General features: G+C 41.7%; 1 protein-coding gene across 2 annotated transcripts in view; it reads right to left on the reverse strand.

Moving 5' to 3' along the window:
* Positions 1-5129: 5129 nt before the first annotated feature.
* Positions 5130-19680, reverse strand: part of Dnajc15 (DnaJ heat shock protein family (Hsp40) member C15) — a 63980-nt gene continuing 49429 nt past the window's right edge. For both annotated transcript variants that reach the window (XM_021181988.3, XM_021181989.3), the window contains one exon: positions 5130-5354. In XM_021181988.3, the coding sequence (XP_021037647.1) occupies positions 5281-5354 (74 nt within the window). In that variant the 3' untranslated portion in view covers positions 5130-5280. The remainder of the gene's footprint in view (positions 5355-19680) is intronic.

The following is a 19680-nucleotide window of genomic DNA, read 5'->3' on the forward strand; positions in this document are numbered from 1 at the left end:
CCCTGTAACCCAGACGACATGACTAGGTCAATGAAGTAGCCATGGGATACACTTTCTGCGCACAGGCATGGTGGTCTGAATAAGAATGGCCCTCACAGGCTCAGAGAAGTGGATGCTTGGTCATCGGGGAGTGGTGCTATTTGGAAGGATTGTGAAGTGTGGCCTTGCTGAAGGAAATGTGCCAATGGGGTGGGCTTTGGGGTTTCAAAAGCCCATGCCAATCCCATGTGTCACCCTCTCTTCCTGCTGCGAGTGGATCTGGGTGTAGAGCGCCCTCTCCAGCACCATGTCAGCCTGCAGGCCACCATGCTTGTCACCATGATGGACTAAACCTATGAACTGTAAGCCAGCCTCAGTGAAATGTTTTCTTCCATGAGTTGCTATGGTCATGGTGTCTCCTTATAGCAACAGAATGGTAACTAAGCCATTAAGTGCACCTGATTCTCAAGAGCTCATATTTTTTGCTATGAACCCTGAAACCATTTCATCCTTCGGTTATCACTGCTACTGACAGTTAAGGGTTTAATCTCAAGGCCGTCTCCCACTGCTGGCTGATGCTCTGTAGAGTCTACTAGAAAACTTCCTCAGTGTGCAGGTACAACTTTAACTCTGGCATAAAAGGGTGGCATGGGCATAACTCAGTTATCAAAACCACATTGGAACTATTTTTTGTGTTTGTAATGTTGATTGGGCCCAGGACCTTCCACACGGCTACAGAGGGGCTCTGGTACCAAGCTACATCTGCACCCCAACCCACCGTTAACAGCTCTACAAAAGCACCCAGCTGCCTAAGCTCTCTTCGGGTTTCAGTTCTCACTCTAAGCCGATGGCTCTGCTCCTTGCCTCTCTGCTCCTTTCAATAAATTCAGTCCTAGTTTGTTAATTTACTGAACTACTTTTCTTGCCCAAAGTCAGATTTCCTTTTGTGACATGTCTTTTATTCTGAGTTCTGAAAATTCTCATGTGCTTTCACCAGAATGCTTCAAATGAAATCTCATCAGGGATTCCCCAGCCCCGAGCTGGAGGAACTCACACTGTTCAACCTTACAGCTGAGACTGCTAAGTGCAATTAGAACATTACAAGCTTTGGGGCAGTTACCCATTGCTTCTGATGCTCGAAACTACATTCTTCCACACATCAGCCTACTTCACACTCATGATCCAGGTCACAAGAACAAGCTAGAATGATGCAAACTCCATCATCTGACTCCTTCCAACATACCTGGTGCATTGCTTCACGATTGAGACAAACTACATTGAGACCTCACTCTCACCTTTCAAGAAAAAAATTGTCATCTTGAAAGGAATTTTAAGCTCCTCTAGAGCTTGTTTCTCCACCTGTAGTATGAGAAAAAAAAGTCACACCCATGCCTAAGGTTAGCTCTAAAAATTAAAAGATAATGTAGTAGAATGTTTGCATAGGTGTCTAGCAAATATGAGGTATAATTATAATACTAGTTTGTGGGGCTGGAGAGATAGCTCAGGGGTTAGTAGCACTTGTTGCTTTTGTAGAGGACCCGAGTTTGGTTCCCATCACCTGCATGGAAGCTCACAGTTATCCATAACTCTAGTCCAGTCTTATCTCCTTGGGCACTAGACATGCATATACATTCCTGCAGGTAAAATATTCATAGATATAAAAATTAATCTAAAACAAAATAAATACATGAATGAATAAATAAAAGGGGTTGTGAAAACACAGTGGATTCTTAGGAGATGGCAGCTCACATTTCAGGGTTGAAGGTGCTGTTCCACGATGCTGACCCGAGCACAGGGTGTCAGGTTATCACGGCAGGAAGAGAACTGAGTATGACTTAATGAACTTGCATTTCAATTGAGCAAGGTTTTTTATTTATAAAAAAAAAAGCTTTTAATAAGTTCCTTTGCTCAGCAGCAATAAGAGGAAGCAAGAACCACTCAGCTGGGAACGATCGTTCCTCAGCACTAAAAGGAAAGTTCTCTATCCTTGTCTACCCTACCTAGCACTTTTGCTTGGAGGCTGTAAGGTTGCCATGATCCAGATCACTTAGAGTCTACCTATAAAAAGGAGGCCAGAGAACCTTCTCAAAAACTTCAGCTAATAAATTATACTGACAGACATTTTAATTTCCTAATTATGTAAATACCAATTAATAAAATTTTGGCCCATAATTTACAACAAGTTTTTGACAACTGAATGATCCTGACCTAGTGCTGATAGCATATGCTGTTTGGTAGTGTTTCCTTAGAAGTGAAGGAGGACGCTGACAGGCAGACACCTTCCATCAAACTCTCCCACAGCTAGAGGTCAGTGTCTCAGTGTCCGGGAGGAGCTAGGGAAGGGATGGGAACAGCAGCACACACTTCCCAAGGTGACGGTGACAGGGCAGCCTCCCTGCAAACAGTTCTCAGGAATGGAGTCTCTGCAGCTCACCCTAAGTGGACCGAGCCACAGAAAATTTAGACATTAAGGATCTGGGTGAGTCATCTCTTCCCACAAACGTCATTAAACTATTTTAAGCTAATTATGAAGGGTGTTGAAGATCAATCGCAGAAAGCTATTATCTGTATTCAAGGTTTTCCATGACAACCAAAAATTTTCCCCACATAGACACGCAATCTTTAGTGGCCTTGCTGGGTAATCATAAGTAACACAACTCTTGGATGTCCTTGTTCATAGAAAAGTAGGAGGCAGAAGTCACCCGTGTTTAAAAGCATCTTTCTCTGTTTAGTTTGAGCCTTTGCATTTTAAGCATGACTATTCTGCACCCTTCCTGCAGTGGTCAAACTCAGTACCAAGTGAAACATTTTAAATGTTGTTCGAACAAAGCGCAGGGCACGCGCTGAACTAAACACGACAATGCCTGCTTGCAGTCACCATTCTTTCCCCTGCACCACACTGTCCACCTTTTACATTGCATTGCAGATTGGCAGAGCAGACTGTGATCTAATTGGCCCTACATATACCCCACCCCACCCCCCGCCGCCCTTTAGCTGTTCATCAGAAGTGCACAGTCTCTGTCCAGTAATTGTGTTTTTAAAAGGTCTTTCTTATTCTCAGATTTAAGCTCGTAAACAGAAACTGCAATATCAACAAAGCCCAATTGAGCAGAATAGGTAAGGACAGGAAACAGAAACACAGGCTTTACTGAAGATAGGTAACCATTCAAATAAACGTTTTATAGACGAGGAATTGAGGGTAAATAGTTGGTCAAAATCCAATTTTAAAGCTCCACTACCATTCAGAGAATTATTACTGAACCACGTTTACCCCAAATGGCAGTCATGTGAACTGAAACTCTGGGAGATCAGGCCCCAGTGCCTGTAACTAACGGATACATCACAGATCTTGTGCTCTCAGAGTTCCAGCTCTTCTTATGTTTTGGGTTGTTACTTCTTTTGTATCACTTCCTCATTCTGAAGTATTTCTAAGTTTCCCAGGCTGGCTTGGAACTTGCAGTCCTCTTGTCTTACCTGCCCAGGTAAGGTGTGTCCCATCACATCTCCTGCTTCTCCGTGACTGATTTTTAAATAATGCCTAAAGCTGATGTGTTAAAGGGTCAGTCTTCTGAAAGATACCGAGGGCTCCCCTATGAATCCTGGAGTGTGCACAAGTGATGCCTCCATAGATTCCAGACCCAGGATGAAAAGAGCAGCCCCCATTTCCTGTCTCCTGCTGTGGATGAGCATTCTCTTGCAGCTCTGTGCAGAGGCCCATAGAAAGAGGACTTAGGGTCCAGCCAACGACCAGCTCCACCCTGCAGCCCCATGACGGGGTCCCTCTAGCCCCAGGGAATCTGTACGGGATGCTTAGGAGTATGCCCACTGAGTCTGTCACTCCCAAAGCAGAGTCCCGGGTGAGATAAAGGACTACTGCAATGTATTCGGAACCGTAATCCGAGGGTTCCTAAAAGATAAAGTGGGGGCAGTAAAAGAATATAGTTTAAACATTTGCTACATGCTAAATTATTTATATACCTTATTCCCTACAGCCTCCGTCCTACACATGATTATTTTCTCTATTTTGCAGATGAGGGTTATAGACTCACAAACTAAGGAGCTGTTTAAGATTACATAACAGAAGAGAAATTTCAAAAGGAAATCTGACCTCAAGGGCCATGTTTAGCAGGAAGGTGAGATGAAGGAGACTTAAGAGCCTGTTGTGGGGTGACTCACTGCGATCTACATCACAGGGCTTGCTTTCACAACCACTCTGTCCAGCATTGACTTTTGAGTATCTCTGTGCTCCAGTCACAGCAACTGATATGTCTATTTCTGCTAACTCCGATCTCAGGAGAAACAATACTGACTCACTGACTACGTGGTGTTTTTGTAGTTTTTGGTTTTGTTTTTAAAGCCCAGGGTTCTATCATTTCAGGAAGACCCTCTCAAGTACTGAGATTTAAAACACACTTCTCTTACTGCACTTCATCAATGATCTGTACCTGTCTGGTAGTATTCATTACTTATATAATTCATCTTTTCTCTATATAAAACTTATTCTGGGTTTGTAACTGGTTCATACATGTAACTCTCATAGGACCTGCAACATTACCATATGCATCATAGCTGGGTCAATAAATATTCATAGAATGAATTATTGAACACATATATAGCATAGGGAGACCATAATCAAATGCAAACCTTAGATTTGGGAAACCAGCTCTTCCTGGCCTTTTCTTATAAGCTAGTTTTGTAAATCCTAAATCATGTTAGTGGCTCTCCATGTCTTCATGCTTCAGCTGTAGGGTCTCAGAGAGCAGAGTTCCCTTCCCTTAAGATTCCAAACACTCACTACAAGTCACCATTTAGTAAATTACATACCCTTGGGATCTTTTCCCCATGATGTAGTAGTCACTGTTTGGTCTCAAAATATTTAAAGGCCTTGGCATTGGCAGAGTCCCAAATTCTTCTAAAGCAAGAGACAGTGCAGAAGCATCGAGAAGGAAGCTTCCGCTCTGCCCAGAAATCCCAATGCCATTGTGAAGGGCAGACCTTTCTCTGTGCTAGGGGCAGAGGGAGGGTTAGACTACCATCACCAAGGTCTTTACAAGTGACATGTCACATATGAAATGATGTGGAAAGCATCAGCTATGGGACGGATGAAGGCCCTGCCAGAGCAAGGTTGCAAGGCTTCGAGGCTGCAAGGCTACGAGACTGCCAGGCTTTTATTGCTGCACACTTAATGACAGAGAACAGACTGGGTCAGTATGGAACATGACCACGTGCCACATTCTTCTGAAGGACTTTTACAGCTGTGCGTTTGTTCCATTTTCGCTCGGTATGTACAGTCCTTTAGCATCAGTTAGCTTTGCTGGATGCTTCGAGCAAATCTTTTGCTTCATTTATTTTGGATGCTAAGTAAGGAGACCCACCTGGGAGGACAAAGACAAACAAATGATTAAGGTTTACGTCATTACTGACATTTAAAAACTCAATACAGGAAAAACAATAATTCAGGTATTTTCTCACACATTTTTCCCGAGAAAATATTTTATATGATTACCAGAAATCAAAACAGCACAAATTAAACTTATTTAGGGAAGTATTACAGGTACCCAACAATCAAAATACATTTTATGAGAAAAAAAGTAACCACTTGAAAAACACCCACTGGTTATAAATAGTTACCATATAGATGTTTGGCCAGAATATTTTCTAAAATTACATATATTATTAGTTAAACAAAATAACAGTTTCCCCATAGCTACATTTTAAAAGCAATAAATATTCATTCCTTTAAGAAGGAGGCAAATTCATCTAACAGGATCTTTTCATGTCTTATCATAATTTCAAAAAATAAATGCATTCATAAAAGGCAAATGTATAATATCTAGTGGTATGATAAATGAACTAACAATAATAACAGTGATAATAAAAATAATGCTAAAAGAAATTCTCCCTGTTCTCTGAAATGATTCTATTACAACATTTACAATGGAATCTTAGATTTACAATGTCCTCAAATAAAATTAAATCAGTTCGTTTTTAGAGTTCTTTGCAATGAATTCTTCCTAATGCAAACAGCAAACTGAGGTGAATTTCAAATACAGTCATTATAACCATAAACAATGCATATCTGACATACAAAAAAACCCAAACTGTCACATCAAAGTTACACCTCATAGCCCTAACTTCTACTCTACTACAGTGCCATTGCTTAATGCTTAGCTAATGACTATATCGCAGTTCCCAGTCTCTGCTCTTATTTTGTAATATTCTCTTAAGTACAAACTATCTATGGCTGTTGAAAACATGCTTAAGTCCCAATAACTTTTTAGAAATCAAAAACATTTAGCGAGGGCTGGTGAGATGGCTCAGCAGTTAAGATCGCCGACTGCTCTTCCAAAGGTCCTGAGTTCAAATCCCAGCAACCACATGGTGGCTCACAACCATCTGTAACAAAATCTGATGCTCTCTTCTGGAGTGTCTGAAGACAGCTACAGTGTACTTACATATAATAAATAAATAAATACATAGATATTAAAAAAAACATTTATATGTATAAATGTATACGCTAAATGTATTCGTATAAACTATCTCTAAGGCCTTAGTCAGGTCTTCTACTGTTACCACCTCACCACTTTATGAAGGAAAAAGCAAGCAGAGAAAACACATTAACACCCAGGCTGCAGTAGAGCAGGAGGAGGCTATATTTAGCTTTTGCCCTTGAAGATACCACTGACATTTTCATATCAAGATCTGAAACACGATAAACATTTAAGGAATACATCACACAGTGACCCCGAGTACACAGTGAGGAAGGTCAGAACCCTTGTGGGTGTGAGTAAGTTGATTTCATGATTATCTCTGATAATGACCTTGGAACATGTAAGGCTCGTCTTTATCCATGGCTTAATGTTCGACTTAGCAAGGAGTTGCCAGACATTTTGTGTGCTCTAAAAATATTAAAATATTATGTGATCTTAGCTATAATCTTTAATTGAGCAATATGCATTCTGATTATTTAAATTGTAAGCCATTATAGGCTCATAACAGAAAACAGAAAAACAAACCAAAAAAGGGCCCATAAGAGTAAAAGTATTATTAAACATTATATTTATTGATGGTAATTAATGTCAGATGAAACAATGATAGTTTATTCAGAATAATCCTGAGTTCTCTGCCACTCCTCTGAAGTATGGAGACCACCAGACTTGTAACTGATGTACTAGGTAGAAAATTCACACTGGCTCTCATGACTCTCAATCTACCTCCTTGTACCTGGATGAATCCCTAAGTCAAAGCTACAATTCCTATGTCCCCATCCATGGTAGTTTATTCAGAATGAGTTTTTACCAACTAGAGGCACTCTTGTGTTGCCTATGTAAAATATCTGCTTCTTGCCTCAAATCCTGACTGACAGCAAGATAAGGATGCACAGACTATAACTAACAGAAAAAATACACTCCTTAATTTTCCAGTCCCTTTCAGTTTGGGGTGTGTGTGTGTGTGAGTCCCCTTGATTCTACTAATGACACACTTCTCCTTTCCTGATAGTCTGTATGTGTTTGTGCCTCCAGCAGACACTGCTATCACCACCCCTCTTGTTGAAGATCAACTCTTCTTCTGAACACATGAAAGAGAGCTGAGAAAACAACAAATACATCAGAATAAAAAGTACGGGAGGTTTCTAAGTCAGGCAGCTCTTCACTACAGACGTCTGATCGGGCACAGAAAAGTTTGCTTTGCTTTTCCTATACAGACCAGACACTAATTATGCAACTCCACTCTCCTCAAACTCTAGAAAAGGCATGTTTAATCTCTGGTGATGAAAGCAGAGCCACCATTGCTCAGCTGGAGGGCTGGTAGTGGACTGGAACAATACCGGAAGGGCCCTTAGAGTGATGGATGTGATCTATGGTCTGCTAGGTCAAGGGTTACATGGGTGGGGTCTTTGCCCAAACTCATCAAAATGCACATTTAACTGGCATATAGTACCATATACTACTACATTCATATTTGATGAACATTATCTGATATGGTTTATTTATTAAAAACATTAGCCCAAGAGATGTTGGCTAAAGGAAACCTTGTTTTCAAATAATATAAAGGTTTACATCAATAAAAAACCAGTGAGCATTGCTTTGCTAATTATCACAGAAAAACTGCTTTTAGGTGAAATGAAGTAATAGAGATTTCACAGGGTTTTGCATTTGTCAACAGGATAAAACAATGAGATCTAGATTTTGTATATGCCTAACATCTTAGGATCAGAGCATATAAAGAAAACCCTGACAGCATCAAAAGGAAAAACACATGCTTATAATCGCTGGGAAGTTTAAGGCACTTCTCTCAATAATTCATTGAACAACTAGAGAAAGAGTTAGAACATCAAAATAAATAACAGGATGAACAAATGTGACTGAATTGATGTATACCAAACATTCCATCCTACAAAGCAGACTCGACTTTTAAGCTGAAAACTTTTAACACTTTCTGAAATTTGCCAAGACTCAGCAAACTAAAAAAATAAAAATCAGCAGTAAGCGTGAGTCATCCTCTCTCCGCCCTAAGGGTGACGTGAAACTGGGACAAACAGGTTCCATGTGTCTCTGTCAGGCAGGCAAAGCCAGAGTGTTACTGTGCTTACAAGAGGAGCATGGTGGTTTGGTAGTAACCTGCAGCAGTATGCCAGGTGGGTCCAAGGTCCAGTGATGCTTCAGGAGAGAGAACTCTTCCCCAAATGTTACAGCTCAGTAAAACATTCCCAGTGGACCAGGACTAGAGAAATATTGTGAAGTGGGGTGGGATTAGGGATAGATATTTCCTATTGGCTTACTTGGAGACGTTAGTGATGCTCTATTGCCTGGGGAAGAGCTCCAGGAGTTCTCCCTACATGACTGATGGCCATGGTCCTCGAGGGAGGATGTCAGGGTTATGTGCTCCAGAGCAGGTACAAGTAGGCAGGGATGGCTCCATTCGTACTCTTCTCGATTCTGAAATTCATGGAGTCTGAGCTCACTCAACCTTACCATTTCTTCCTTCCACTGGCACAGTCCACTTGCCTCACAAGTGTGTTCTGTTGACAGTGACCAGCCACGTTTAGAAACCAAGAATGTTTCCAAAATGTTATAGATCATTTCTATAAACTTCAATTTTTCTAGTCAATTCATTTGTTGTATTTTACAAAAGACACCAGAGCTCAGAGATGAACACTTGCTATCCTTCCTGAGCTAAGGTCCATGAGCCTACATGCCTAGCTGTCTGTTAGCTCTGGCTCCAGGAGATCTAATGCCTCTCTCTGGGCACTCTGTAGACCTCTCACTCACTCACCTACATGCAGACTCAAGCACCTGCACATAATTACAAAGATAAGACAGTTTTTATAAATCACCAGAGATGAAGGGGAAAATACAAGTCAGGTACAATACAGTGCTCGAGTAGCACTGACACACAACTGTCCACTAGAATTATGACAGAAACCAACACCACACCTACAGGATCTCAACGTCAGAAATAACCCACGTATGAAATGTCACAAAATAAATCAGCATTCAAGAGAGATTCAACAGATTCAAAGTACAGTTTCTTTTAAAACAAGGCAGAGGAGGAGGAGAAGGAGAAGAAGGAGGAGAAGAAGGAAGAGGAGGAAGAAGAGAAAGAGGAGGAAGAAAATGAAGAGGAAAAGAGGAGGAGGAGGAGGAGGAGGAGGAAGAGGAAGGACCTGTGAGACAGCTCAGCAGGCAAAGGCACTTGCCAGGAGCTTGAGATCTGTCCTCAGGACTCAGATGGTAGAAAGAGAAAACTGGCTTCCACACATGTGCCATGTCACACAGTGCCCCCCACTCCCCACACACATTAGCAAAAAAATCACTTTCATGTTAAAATAAAAACTTTACTGAAATTTTTAAATGAAAGAATAAATCCAGGAAAAAAATGTGCCCTTATCACAACTAATGAAAAGAAAATCTGAAAAATCAAAAGCATTGTATTCAGACTGAATATCACAGCCAAGTTAGACTTGGATCAGAAGAGCAACATTGGCTTTAATGAACATTCCAAATGTAAGCGATGTAATCCAATGCATAACAGATGAAAAAAAGATCTCACATACACACCTCAGAAGACACAGACAACTCAGAACTTGTAATACACTTTTAATTGACTACAAATAGACAGAGAGTGTTTTGTGTGCTGAAGCCATCAGAAACACAGCCACTGGCATTGTTAGTAGTGAAATAGTTGGAATAGCCATCTCTGCTTTCATTTAACCCCACATGAGAGGGTCTTGCCATTGTAGCCTTTTTACCCTGTCTCTCCCTAACAGAGAATGAATAAAGACGAGGAAGAAAGGTCACTGTTTACAAATGACACCACTTATTCTGCAGAAAATCCAAAACGATCTACATAAAATCACTGAATTCACAAATAAATCCAACTAGTTGATAGACAGAATATAAAAATACTTGAAAGCCAGTGTTTCTGTATCTTAGCAATAAATAACCTTATACTAATTTCTGAATTGATTTATAGCAAGAAAGACTGTGCAATACCAGGCTGAAGAGATGGCTCATCAGTTATGAGCACGTGTCGCTTCTCCAGAAGACCCAACTGAACCCAAGTTCAGTTTCTAGCACCAACATAAAGGAGTTCACAGCCCTCTGTAACTGCAGCTTCGGGGATCTGATGCCTCTGGACTCTGGGACACCTGCACTCATGTGCATATAGCCAGACAGAAACATGCAGACATACACATACTTAAGGATAATAAACATAGATCTTTACCCAGGGGCCAGGGCTGGAGCTCAGTGGGAAAGGACCAGGTTAGCATGTGCAGTCATGGACTCAATCCCAGACCTTAAAAAAAAATCCCCAAACAAGCTAAGCCAAGCCAATACCAAATCACATATGACTAAAACACAGACACTGTGAAACAGAAACAATGTTCCTGAGAAGTCAGTGATAACTAAGCTACAGTCCATCAAACCACAGAGAAGAGACTAGAGCAGTGGTTCTCAACCTGTGGGTCACAACCTCTCCAACGACCCTTTCACAGATGTCACTTAAAATCATCTACAAGACACAGATGTTTACATTGCAATTCATAACAGTAGTAAAGTTATAGTTATGAAATCGCAGTGAAAGTAATTTTATGGTTGGGGATCACCACAGCCTGAGGAACTAACTGTACTGGAAGGTCAGACTAGAGGGAAGAGATAGATCTCATCAGGAAAGAGAAATAGAAGACATAGATATGAATATCAGGGTGGGGCCTGGAATGGGAGGGTCAAGTGAGGGGTAGAGGGTAGTGGGAGAGATATTAAAATTAAGGGGCACTGGTGGGGTAGTATGGAAGAAACTTCACATAAATATATGAAAGAGGTCTAATAGAAATTGCCAGATCATTAATGGAGAGACAGAGCCCCAAATGGCTATCGCTTGCCACCAAAATGAAGCTTCAAGTAGCAGGACTGGGTTAAAACTAATTGGATTGTTGGCCAAAGTGGCCTCATAGGAATCCGCAAGCAACCTAGGCTACTGCTAAGACTATAGGCTGCTCTCCACAAACTGACAGAAAGGCCTCGCTGCTGAAGGCAACACACAATACACTGAATGCGTAGAAGTCAAGTTATTGCCTACATAGAGCCTTCACTCCTACCTGCCAGTATCTTTAGCACAGGAAGGACTTCTGTACTCTACCAAAAGAGAAATGTGAGCGCCAAACCATCCACAAATCCTCACCTACGATAGCAGATAACACGACTACTGTAGTAGTGCTACCTGCACGCTATGCAGTGGGGGCACAGATGATCTGACTTAAAGGCCCACTCCACAGGATGGAACTCATACTCAGCACTGCTCGCGTAGCCAAGAACCTGAGACTTGAGAGCCAAGGGATCTAGGATAAAACCAAATAATACTAGTTTTTTTAAAAAGAAAAAAAAAAGTAGTGATAAAATGATATTCTTCTATAGTTATGGATTAGTAACTTGTTCAGCCATCATCAAGAGAAGCTTACTCCTGCAGCAGATGGGAATACAGAGACCCACGGCCAAACATCAATCAGAGAGAGAAACCTTGGAACTCTCAGCCCTAATTGGGATGGCTCCATCAATCCCTGCCCTCATAGACAGGGATCCCCTTGGAAGAGGACAGAAATAATTCAAGAGCCAGGGGGATGGAGGACATCAGGAGAACAAGGCCCTCAGAACTTGACCGAAGCAGCATGCACAGAGCCTGCACTGGTCTGCATCAGGTCCTTGGAGTTTACATTATAGCTTCCAGCTTATAGTGTTTCTATGGGATCCCTAAATCCGCCTTTTCTTGGGCTTGTTTCTTTCTTTTTGTTTGTCTTGTCCAACTTCAATATGACAGTTTTTGTTTCATTTTACTATATTTTATTGTTATATTGAAAAATGAATGAATGAAAATCTTTACTTGAGCTGTGAGAGGCAAAAATCAGCTTTTCCCAATGGTGTGACACTGAGTAGACCGACCACTCCTCATGTTCAGAGGTGGTTGACTGTATTAGTTAGGGTTTTACTGCTGTGAACAGACACTATGACCAAGGCAAGTCTTATAAAAAAAACCCAACAACATTTAATTGGGGCTGGCTTACAGGTTCAGAGGTTCAGTCCATTATCATCAAGGTGGGAGCATGGCAGTATCCAGGCAGGCATGGCACAGGAGGAGCTGAGAGTTCTGTCTTCATCCAAAGGCTGCTAGTGGAAGACTGACTTCCAGGCAACTAGGGTGAGGATCTTATACCCACACCCACAGACACACCCATTCCAACCAGGTCACACCTATTCCAACAAGGCCACACCTTCAGATGGTGCCACTCCCTGGTCCAAGGATATACAAACCATCACATTCCACTCCCTGGTCCCCATAGACTTGTTAAAAAACATGAGTCTATGGGGGCCATACTTAAACATAGCATAATGCAAAATGCATTTAGTGCAACTTTCAAAGTCCTCATAGTCTATAGCAGTTGCAACAATGTTAAAAGTCCAAAGTTCAAGGTCTCTTCTGAGATTCATTCAACTTAATTAACTGTAATCCCCAAAGCAAGGCAGGAAACCAACTGGGCAAACTCCAAACTCTGCATCTCCATGGCTGATGTCAAAGTGGTCTTCAGATCTCCACTCCTTTTTCATCTTTTTTGACTGCAACAAACTGCTTCCTCCTGGGCTGGTTCCACTCCCTGTTAGCAGCTTTCCTCAGCATGTATCCCATGGCTCTGGCATCTTTAACATCTTTGAGTCTCCAAGGCAATTTCAATGTTACAGCTTCTTCTTTCAATGTCTGGGATTCCACTTGATCTTTTGGACTCCTCCTAAGGACTGGCATCACTTCTCCATCTCTGTCCTCTGTAGCACTCTATGCTCAGGTTGATCCACTCCATTACGGCTGCTGTTCTTGGTGATCATCCCATGGTACTGACATCTCCAATACACTGGGGTGTTCCACTCCAACTAGGCTTCACCAATAGCCTCTCATAGGCTCTCTTCAGGGTGCCAAGCCTCAAATCCTTTGCATGACCCCTTCAATCCTGGGCCATCAACTACCGCTGAGGCTTCACCTTCTCCAGTGGCCTTCCCTGGCCTCTCACAGTGCTAAGCCTCAGCTTCTCTCCATGATCCCTTCATTCCTTCACAAGCAGTACCACCTGAGTGACTCTTACACATTACCAAGTCCAGCCGCAGCATGAGGTACAACCTTGGGTATCTCTGGAACACAGCTTCTTTGTGCTCCCAGAAAACAATTTCCAGAAGATTTCACCTCAACGATGCTGGTCTCTTCTTAATCACCGCTAATTCCTTAGCTCCAGCTAACCAGCATCAATTTTCCCAGTAGTTCCTTCCATTCTTAACTCTAGAGCCAGAGGCACATGGCTGAAGCTGCCGAGTTCTGCTGCTTACAGGAACTAGAACATGATCCCCTTGTATTATTACATTATCACTAGCTTTCTGTTTTCTAAATCCTTCACTGCCTAAACTTGGCTATCCTGGTTCTTGCTCTGTAGATTGAGCTTGAATGTAGAGATCAGCATGCTTGTCTCATGGGATTAAAGGTGTGTACCACCATGCCTGGATCTAATTTAGCTGGGTAGGATCTTGCCCCAAGGTCCCACTCCCTTAATCTTTATCTCCTAGAACACAAGATTTTGCTCCATTTCACTTCCTGGTACTCCTTTAATACTCAAACCATATATTTTATATTTTTCCTTTCTAAGCTTGCTATGCTTGTTCAAACTTTTCTTCATAAGACTTAACCAGAGAACAAAGTCTCTGCTGGGCTTTTTTGAAACTTCTTTTGTCAATGCAATTAATCCAAGTCTCTTCACCTTAGCCTCAGGCAGACTTTTCAGGCAAGGGCAAAAAGTAGCCACATTCTTCACCAAAATACCACAAAACCAGTCTTTATGCCACATTCTGAAATTCTCCTTTGAAATCTCTTGGGCCAGGTCAACACAGTTCAAATTACTCCCAGCAACAAAGTCTTCCATATTCCTACTAGGATGACCCATTAAGCCCCATTTAAAGCATTCCACTGCTTTCCAAATCCAAAGTCCCAAAATCCACATTCTTTCAAATAAAAGCATGGTCAGGCCTATCACAGCAATACCCCACTTCTGGTACCAACTTCTGTATTAGTTAGGGTTTTACTGCTGTGAACAGACACTATGACCAAGGCAAGTCTTATAAAAAAAAACCAACAACATTTAATTGGGGCTGGCTTACAGGTTCAGAGGTTCAGTCCATTATCATCAAGGTGGGAGCATGGCAGTATCCAGGCAGGCATGGCACAGGAGGAGCTGAGAGTTCTGTCTTCATCCAAAGGCTGCTAGTGGAAGACTGACTTCCAGGCAACTAGGGTGAGGATCTTATACCCACACCCACAGACACACCCATTCCAACCAGGTCACACCTATTCCAACAAGGCCACACCTTCAGATGGTGCCACTCCCTGGTCCAAGGATATACAAACCATCACATTGACTAACATATAACGGACTCCACAGTGTTTTGTATGCTTTTATTTGGTTACAGTTTGGTGTTTTGTTTTCATTTTGGGTGGTGGTTTATTCTGTTTTTTGAGGGGGTGGGGTAGGGTGGGGGTGTTGTTGCTTTGGGTTTTTGATTCTTGAGGAAGAACTTAAAGTTAGGTGGGTATGGAGGGGGAGAGAAAGAATATGATCAAATCATACTTAAATTTAAAACTTATTTTAATAATAATAATAATAAAAATTGAAATGTTCTACCTTGTTAATAAACAGAAAAATTCAATACTGTAAAGATTCCAATTCTCCCCACAGAGTGCATTTAGAGACTTTTAACCTAGACGATTCATGTGTAAATAAATCCCCATGCAAACTGACCTTTTGTTTTGCTTGTTTTTGAGGTTAGAGCAGGTTGGCCTTAAGAACTTAAGAGTGATCCTCCTGCCTACCTTGGCCGTTCAGTGATTCATGACAAGCACCACCATGTCTGGATTTCATAATTCTTAAGTTATGTTAAAATAAAAAATGGACAAATAGAGCAAGACATTAAATAGGAAAAAGCATGAAATCCTTTCACTGTTACAATAACGTTCTTTATAAGTTGTAGCTACACAGTCAATATGGGATGGCAGTGTAAAACCAACATAAAGAAACCAACTGGTGAAAGGAGAGAAAGTGTGTGTGTGTTACACACACACACACACATATATATATATATATATGTATATGTATATATAAAATTATTCATTTATTACAGTTTACATTATGGGTCATTGGAGAAATAATACTTTTTCAATAAGCAGCACTATGGCACTTGGGCCAGAGACAACACACTGAAAGTTATTTGAACACACTGAGATTGTGTTGTTTACTGAAAAGACTTGCTTCTAGTTGTGGTATGGCTCAGCCCTAACACACACTTTTAATCTAAGAGCTTTCTGTTTATTGTAAACAGGATTAAATAAAATCAACTACAGGTCAAGAGATGTAGCAAGCACAGGGAGTGAACATGGAAAACAAAGTCAGAGAGAGTAAAAGGAAGTCAAGAGGAGGGAGAGAGAGATGGACAAGAAGCAGAAGGGAGGGGCATTCAGTTTCAGGGCTTTTTGAGACACATGGTGAAAGAGAACTTCCTTTTGGGATGTCAGCTGTAGAGGAAGGTCAGCTGGGTGCTTTCTCTGCTTCTCTGAGCCAGCAGGCTTGTACCCCAGCATCTGGCTCCTTAGTCTTTATTGGCAAAGTAGAATATTTGAGATTTCGTTAAAAATCGTAGATTTGGGATTTTTATGACCTTGAAAGAGGCAAACATTTCTTAAAACAAAAAGAAACCCATTGAAAATGAAAACTGGGCCACTTTAAAACTAAAGATATCTGCTCGTGAAGGAAGGCCACTAAGAGTATAGAGAATCAAGCTGCAGAGAGGAGATATTTGAAATACAAAGGATCTTGCCTCGAACATTCATACATGCTCTTCCCAAATGTCCATAAACAAGGAAGGATAAGCTGGGTGTGCGCAGTGGTGCACACCTGTGACCCAGCACTGGGAGGAGGATCACGAGGCCATCCTTAGCTGGGTACAAAGGAGTTTGAGGTCATTTCTTAATCCAGGTACTTGCTACATTGCTGGGTCCACCTGTAATAATTTGTTGACGTATATACTTTTATGGATGTGTACCTCAAGTTTTAAAGTTTATGTCACAGCACGTGGTCTGATGACATTTGAAACCATCAGTGTTGAGCAAGCTCTGACTGACGCCATGCATTCATGGGGAGAGACATCCAATGCCTTGCCTCGCTGAGCTCTACACTGTACCAGACTGACTTGCTGCTTATTTCCATTAGGTAAAGAGATCAAACTCACAAAAATCTACCAGGTTAACAGAGGCCACAGAGTCAGTCTGCGCTGCCTGAGCCTGTGCTCCTTAGTCACTGTCTCACACTATGTCTTACATTATGTCACTTATATGACTTCCTGCTTACTAATTTCCTCCCATAATGATACTGTTTACTTCTTTCTTATTTTATTCAAACCCATAATCTGATCCCTGGTCTTCGTTCTTACTGAGAACATTGAAATCATGTCCTTGTGATTAATCTCATAAAGCTTGAGCCTGGCTACCATTAGATAATAAATTCCTTGGGAAGTAACCATGTCTTAGGTTTCTCTGGGTTACCCATACCACTGTGAGCATACTCACGAAGGGACACGGCTTTGCTGGAAGGAGTGAAAGCAGAGGCACTATCTATCCTGTGTTCCACAGAAGCCCCTCCCCCAGGCCCAGGAGGCAGGTGAAGGTTGCAATGTAATGGGAGTCTCATGTTAAGTACAGCCAACCAACTAGAAACAAGGAAAGGGGTGCATAGTTTTGGCCTGTGGTTCCTGGATCTGAGAAAGGTTCCCCACAGAAGAACTGAGCTCATACCACACCCCATGATGAAAGACTAGAGGTTTCCCCTAGGATCAAATTAAAAATAAGGATGTCCATTTTTTAAAAATCGGTTGTGCTTAACATTTTACTGGGGTTCCAAACCATGGCATTTGATAAGAAAAAGAAACAAAAGACGCCAGAGAAGAAAAGAAGAGTTCAAAATCTCTATAAATGGATTATACAAACAATCAAGAGGAACACACTCAAAACTATTAGAATTAATGATTTTGAGGTTGCAGAATATATGCCTAACACACAAAAATCATTCCATTTCTATACATTTGCACTGAATAACCCGAAAACAAAACCAAGATAATAACCCCATATGCAACATCAAAAAGAATAGAAAATTAGAAGCACAAAACAGACGTGATTACAGAATATTTAAATACATGAGAAAACATCCCACCCATGATCAGACCACTTAACACTGTTATAGCAGCAAAACTCTTCAAATTGCTTTACAGATTCAGATAATTCCCATCAAAACTCCTTTGTAGACACTGAAAAGCTGATAGTACAACTCACCCAGAATTGAAAGGTGCCCAGAATAGCCCAAACAATCCTGCAACAGAAGAATAAGTAGGGCTAACACTGCACAATGTGAAGCTCTTTCAAAGCAATTACAATCAAGGCTTTGTTGTACTGGCACAAGGACATGATCAATGGAATAGAACTGAAAAGTTGGAAGTGAGGGTCTGTTTGGTCTGCTTTCTACTGCTGAGATAAAACACCATGACCAAAGCAATGCAGGGAGGGACGGGTTTATTTACTTTACACGGCACATTCATTGAAGACAGGAACTCCAGCAAAGCAGGAGCCTGGAGACAAGAGGTGGATCAGAGACCAGAGAGCACCTTTCCTTACTAGCTTGCTCAGCTTGTTTGTTCCCTCTACCACGACTCCACCCTCCAGACAGGGTTTCTCTGTGTAGCTCTGGCTGTCCTGGAACTCACTCTGTAGACCAGGCTGGCCTCAAACTCAGAAATCTACCTGCCTCTGCCTCCCAAGTGCTGGGATTAAAGGTGTGCACCACCACCGCCCGGCCTCAGCTTGTTTCTTACAGCACTAGAACCACCTGATATGGAGCGGCAGCGCACACAGTGATCTGGGCCCTCCCACATCACCCATCAATCAATGAAATGCCCTATCCTATTTGCCTACAGGCAACATGATGGAGGTATTTACTCCACTGAGATTCTTCTCACAGGACTCTAGCTTGTATCACGGTATCAAAACCAAACAAAACCAACCTAAGCAGGATTGAAATGTTCTAAAGTTTGCTGTGCTGATGGCTGCAGGTATCTGCCACTCTATCACACACTACTGTGTGTGACATATACACATTAGCTAAACAAATAGTAATACCTTATCTCAAGAAGGGGTGTTTAAAACAATGATGCAGACTCAGCGGTGCTGGCTAGACAGATGGTAGCTGAGGGAAGGATGAGAACAGAAGACTGTGGTAACACCTGGCTTTTAATAAAGATGGTGTGCATCCTCCACATAGATCAAGACTGCATAAACTTTTTTGTAGTTTTTAATACTAAGGAGCCTTGTAGGCTTTGAGAACACGTATATACCATGGCTCTTTTTTACACCAAACACTGCACGATTTCTGTCCTACATTTATGTAATTGATTCAGGAACCTAAAAAAAAAATATTACATTGATGTACGTGAGATGTCTTCTACCTTACAGTCTCTCTAGTTGATCATTTTCACTGATGCATACACAGGTTTGCTCAAGAGTACACGTTTCCCCGCCCCACCCCCCCTCTTTTCTAAGCGCTCAGTCCTCTCCTGTAATTACTCCATTTCTTTCCTCCTTTTCCTCACAAACAAACAAAAGATGTTTAAGTGTTTTTGTTTCTAAATCTGTGTCATCTGAGCCTGTCTTAAGGTCACAGATTCTTCTCCTCTTCTGTTTTTGTTTGTTTGTTTATTTAGTTGGTTTTGGTTTTGTTTGTTTTTTCAAGACACAGTTTCTCTGTGTGGCCCTGGCTATCCTGAAACTCACTCTGTGGAGCAGGCTGGCCTGCAACTCAGATTTGCCTGCCTCCTCTGCCTCTCTGCCTCTCTGCCTCTGCCTCTGCCTCTGCCTCTGCCGGGATTAAAGGTGTGTGCCACCAGCCCTCCCCGACGCAGACTCTCCCTCTGTGTGTCTGGGCCTTTGATGTGGTACTCAGCTCAGCTGGTTTTCTTAAATGCCTTCCTGTCTCAGGTTCCATTATACTACCTTCTCCAACACCTCTTACTGATCTTCCCGTTTCTAATTTATAAAAATTGGAGTTCATCTCTTTACCCCAATCTCTACACATGT

This window comes from Mus caroli, unplaced genomic scaffold (genome assembly GCF_978045245.1).
Source record: "Mus caroli unplaced genomic scaffold, Mus_caroli_1 scaffold_12, whole genome shotgun sequence".
Taxonomy (NCBI): domain Eukaryota; kingdom Metazoa; phylum Chordata; class Mammalia; order Rodentia; family Muridae; genus Mus; species Mus caroli.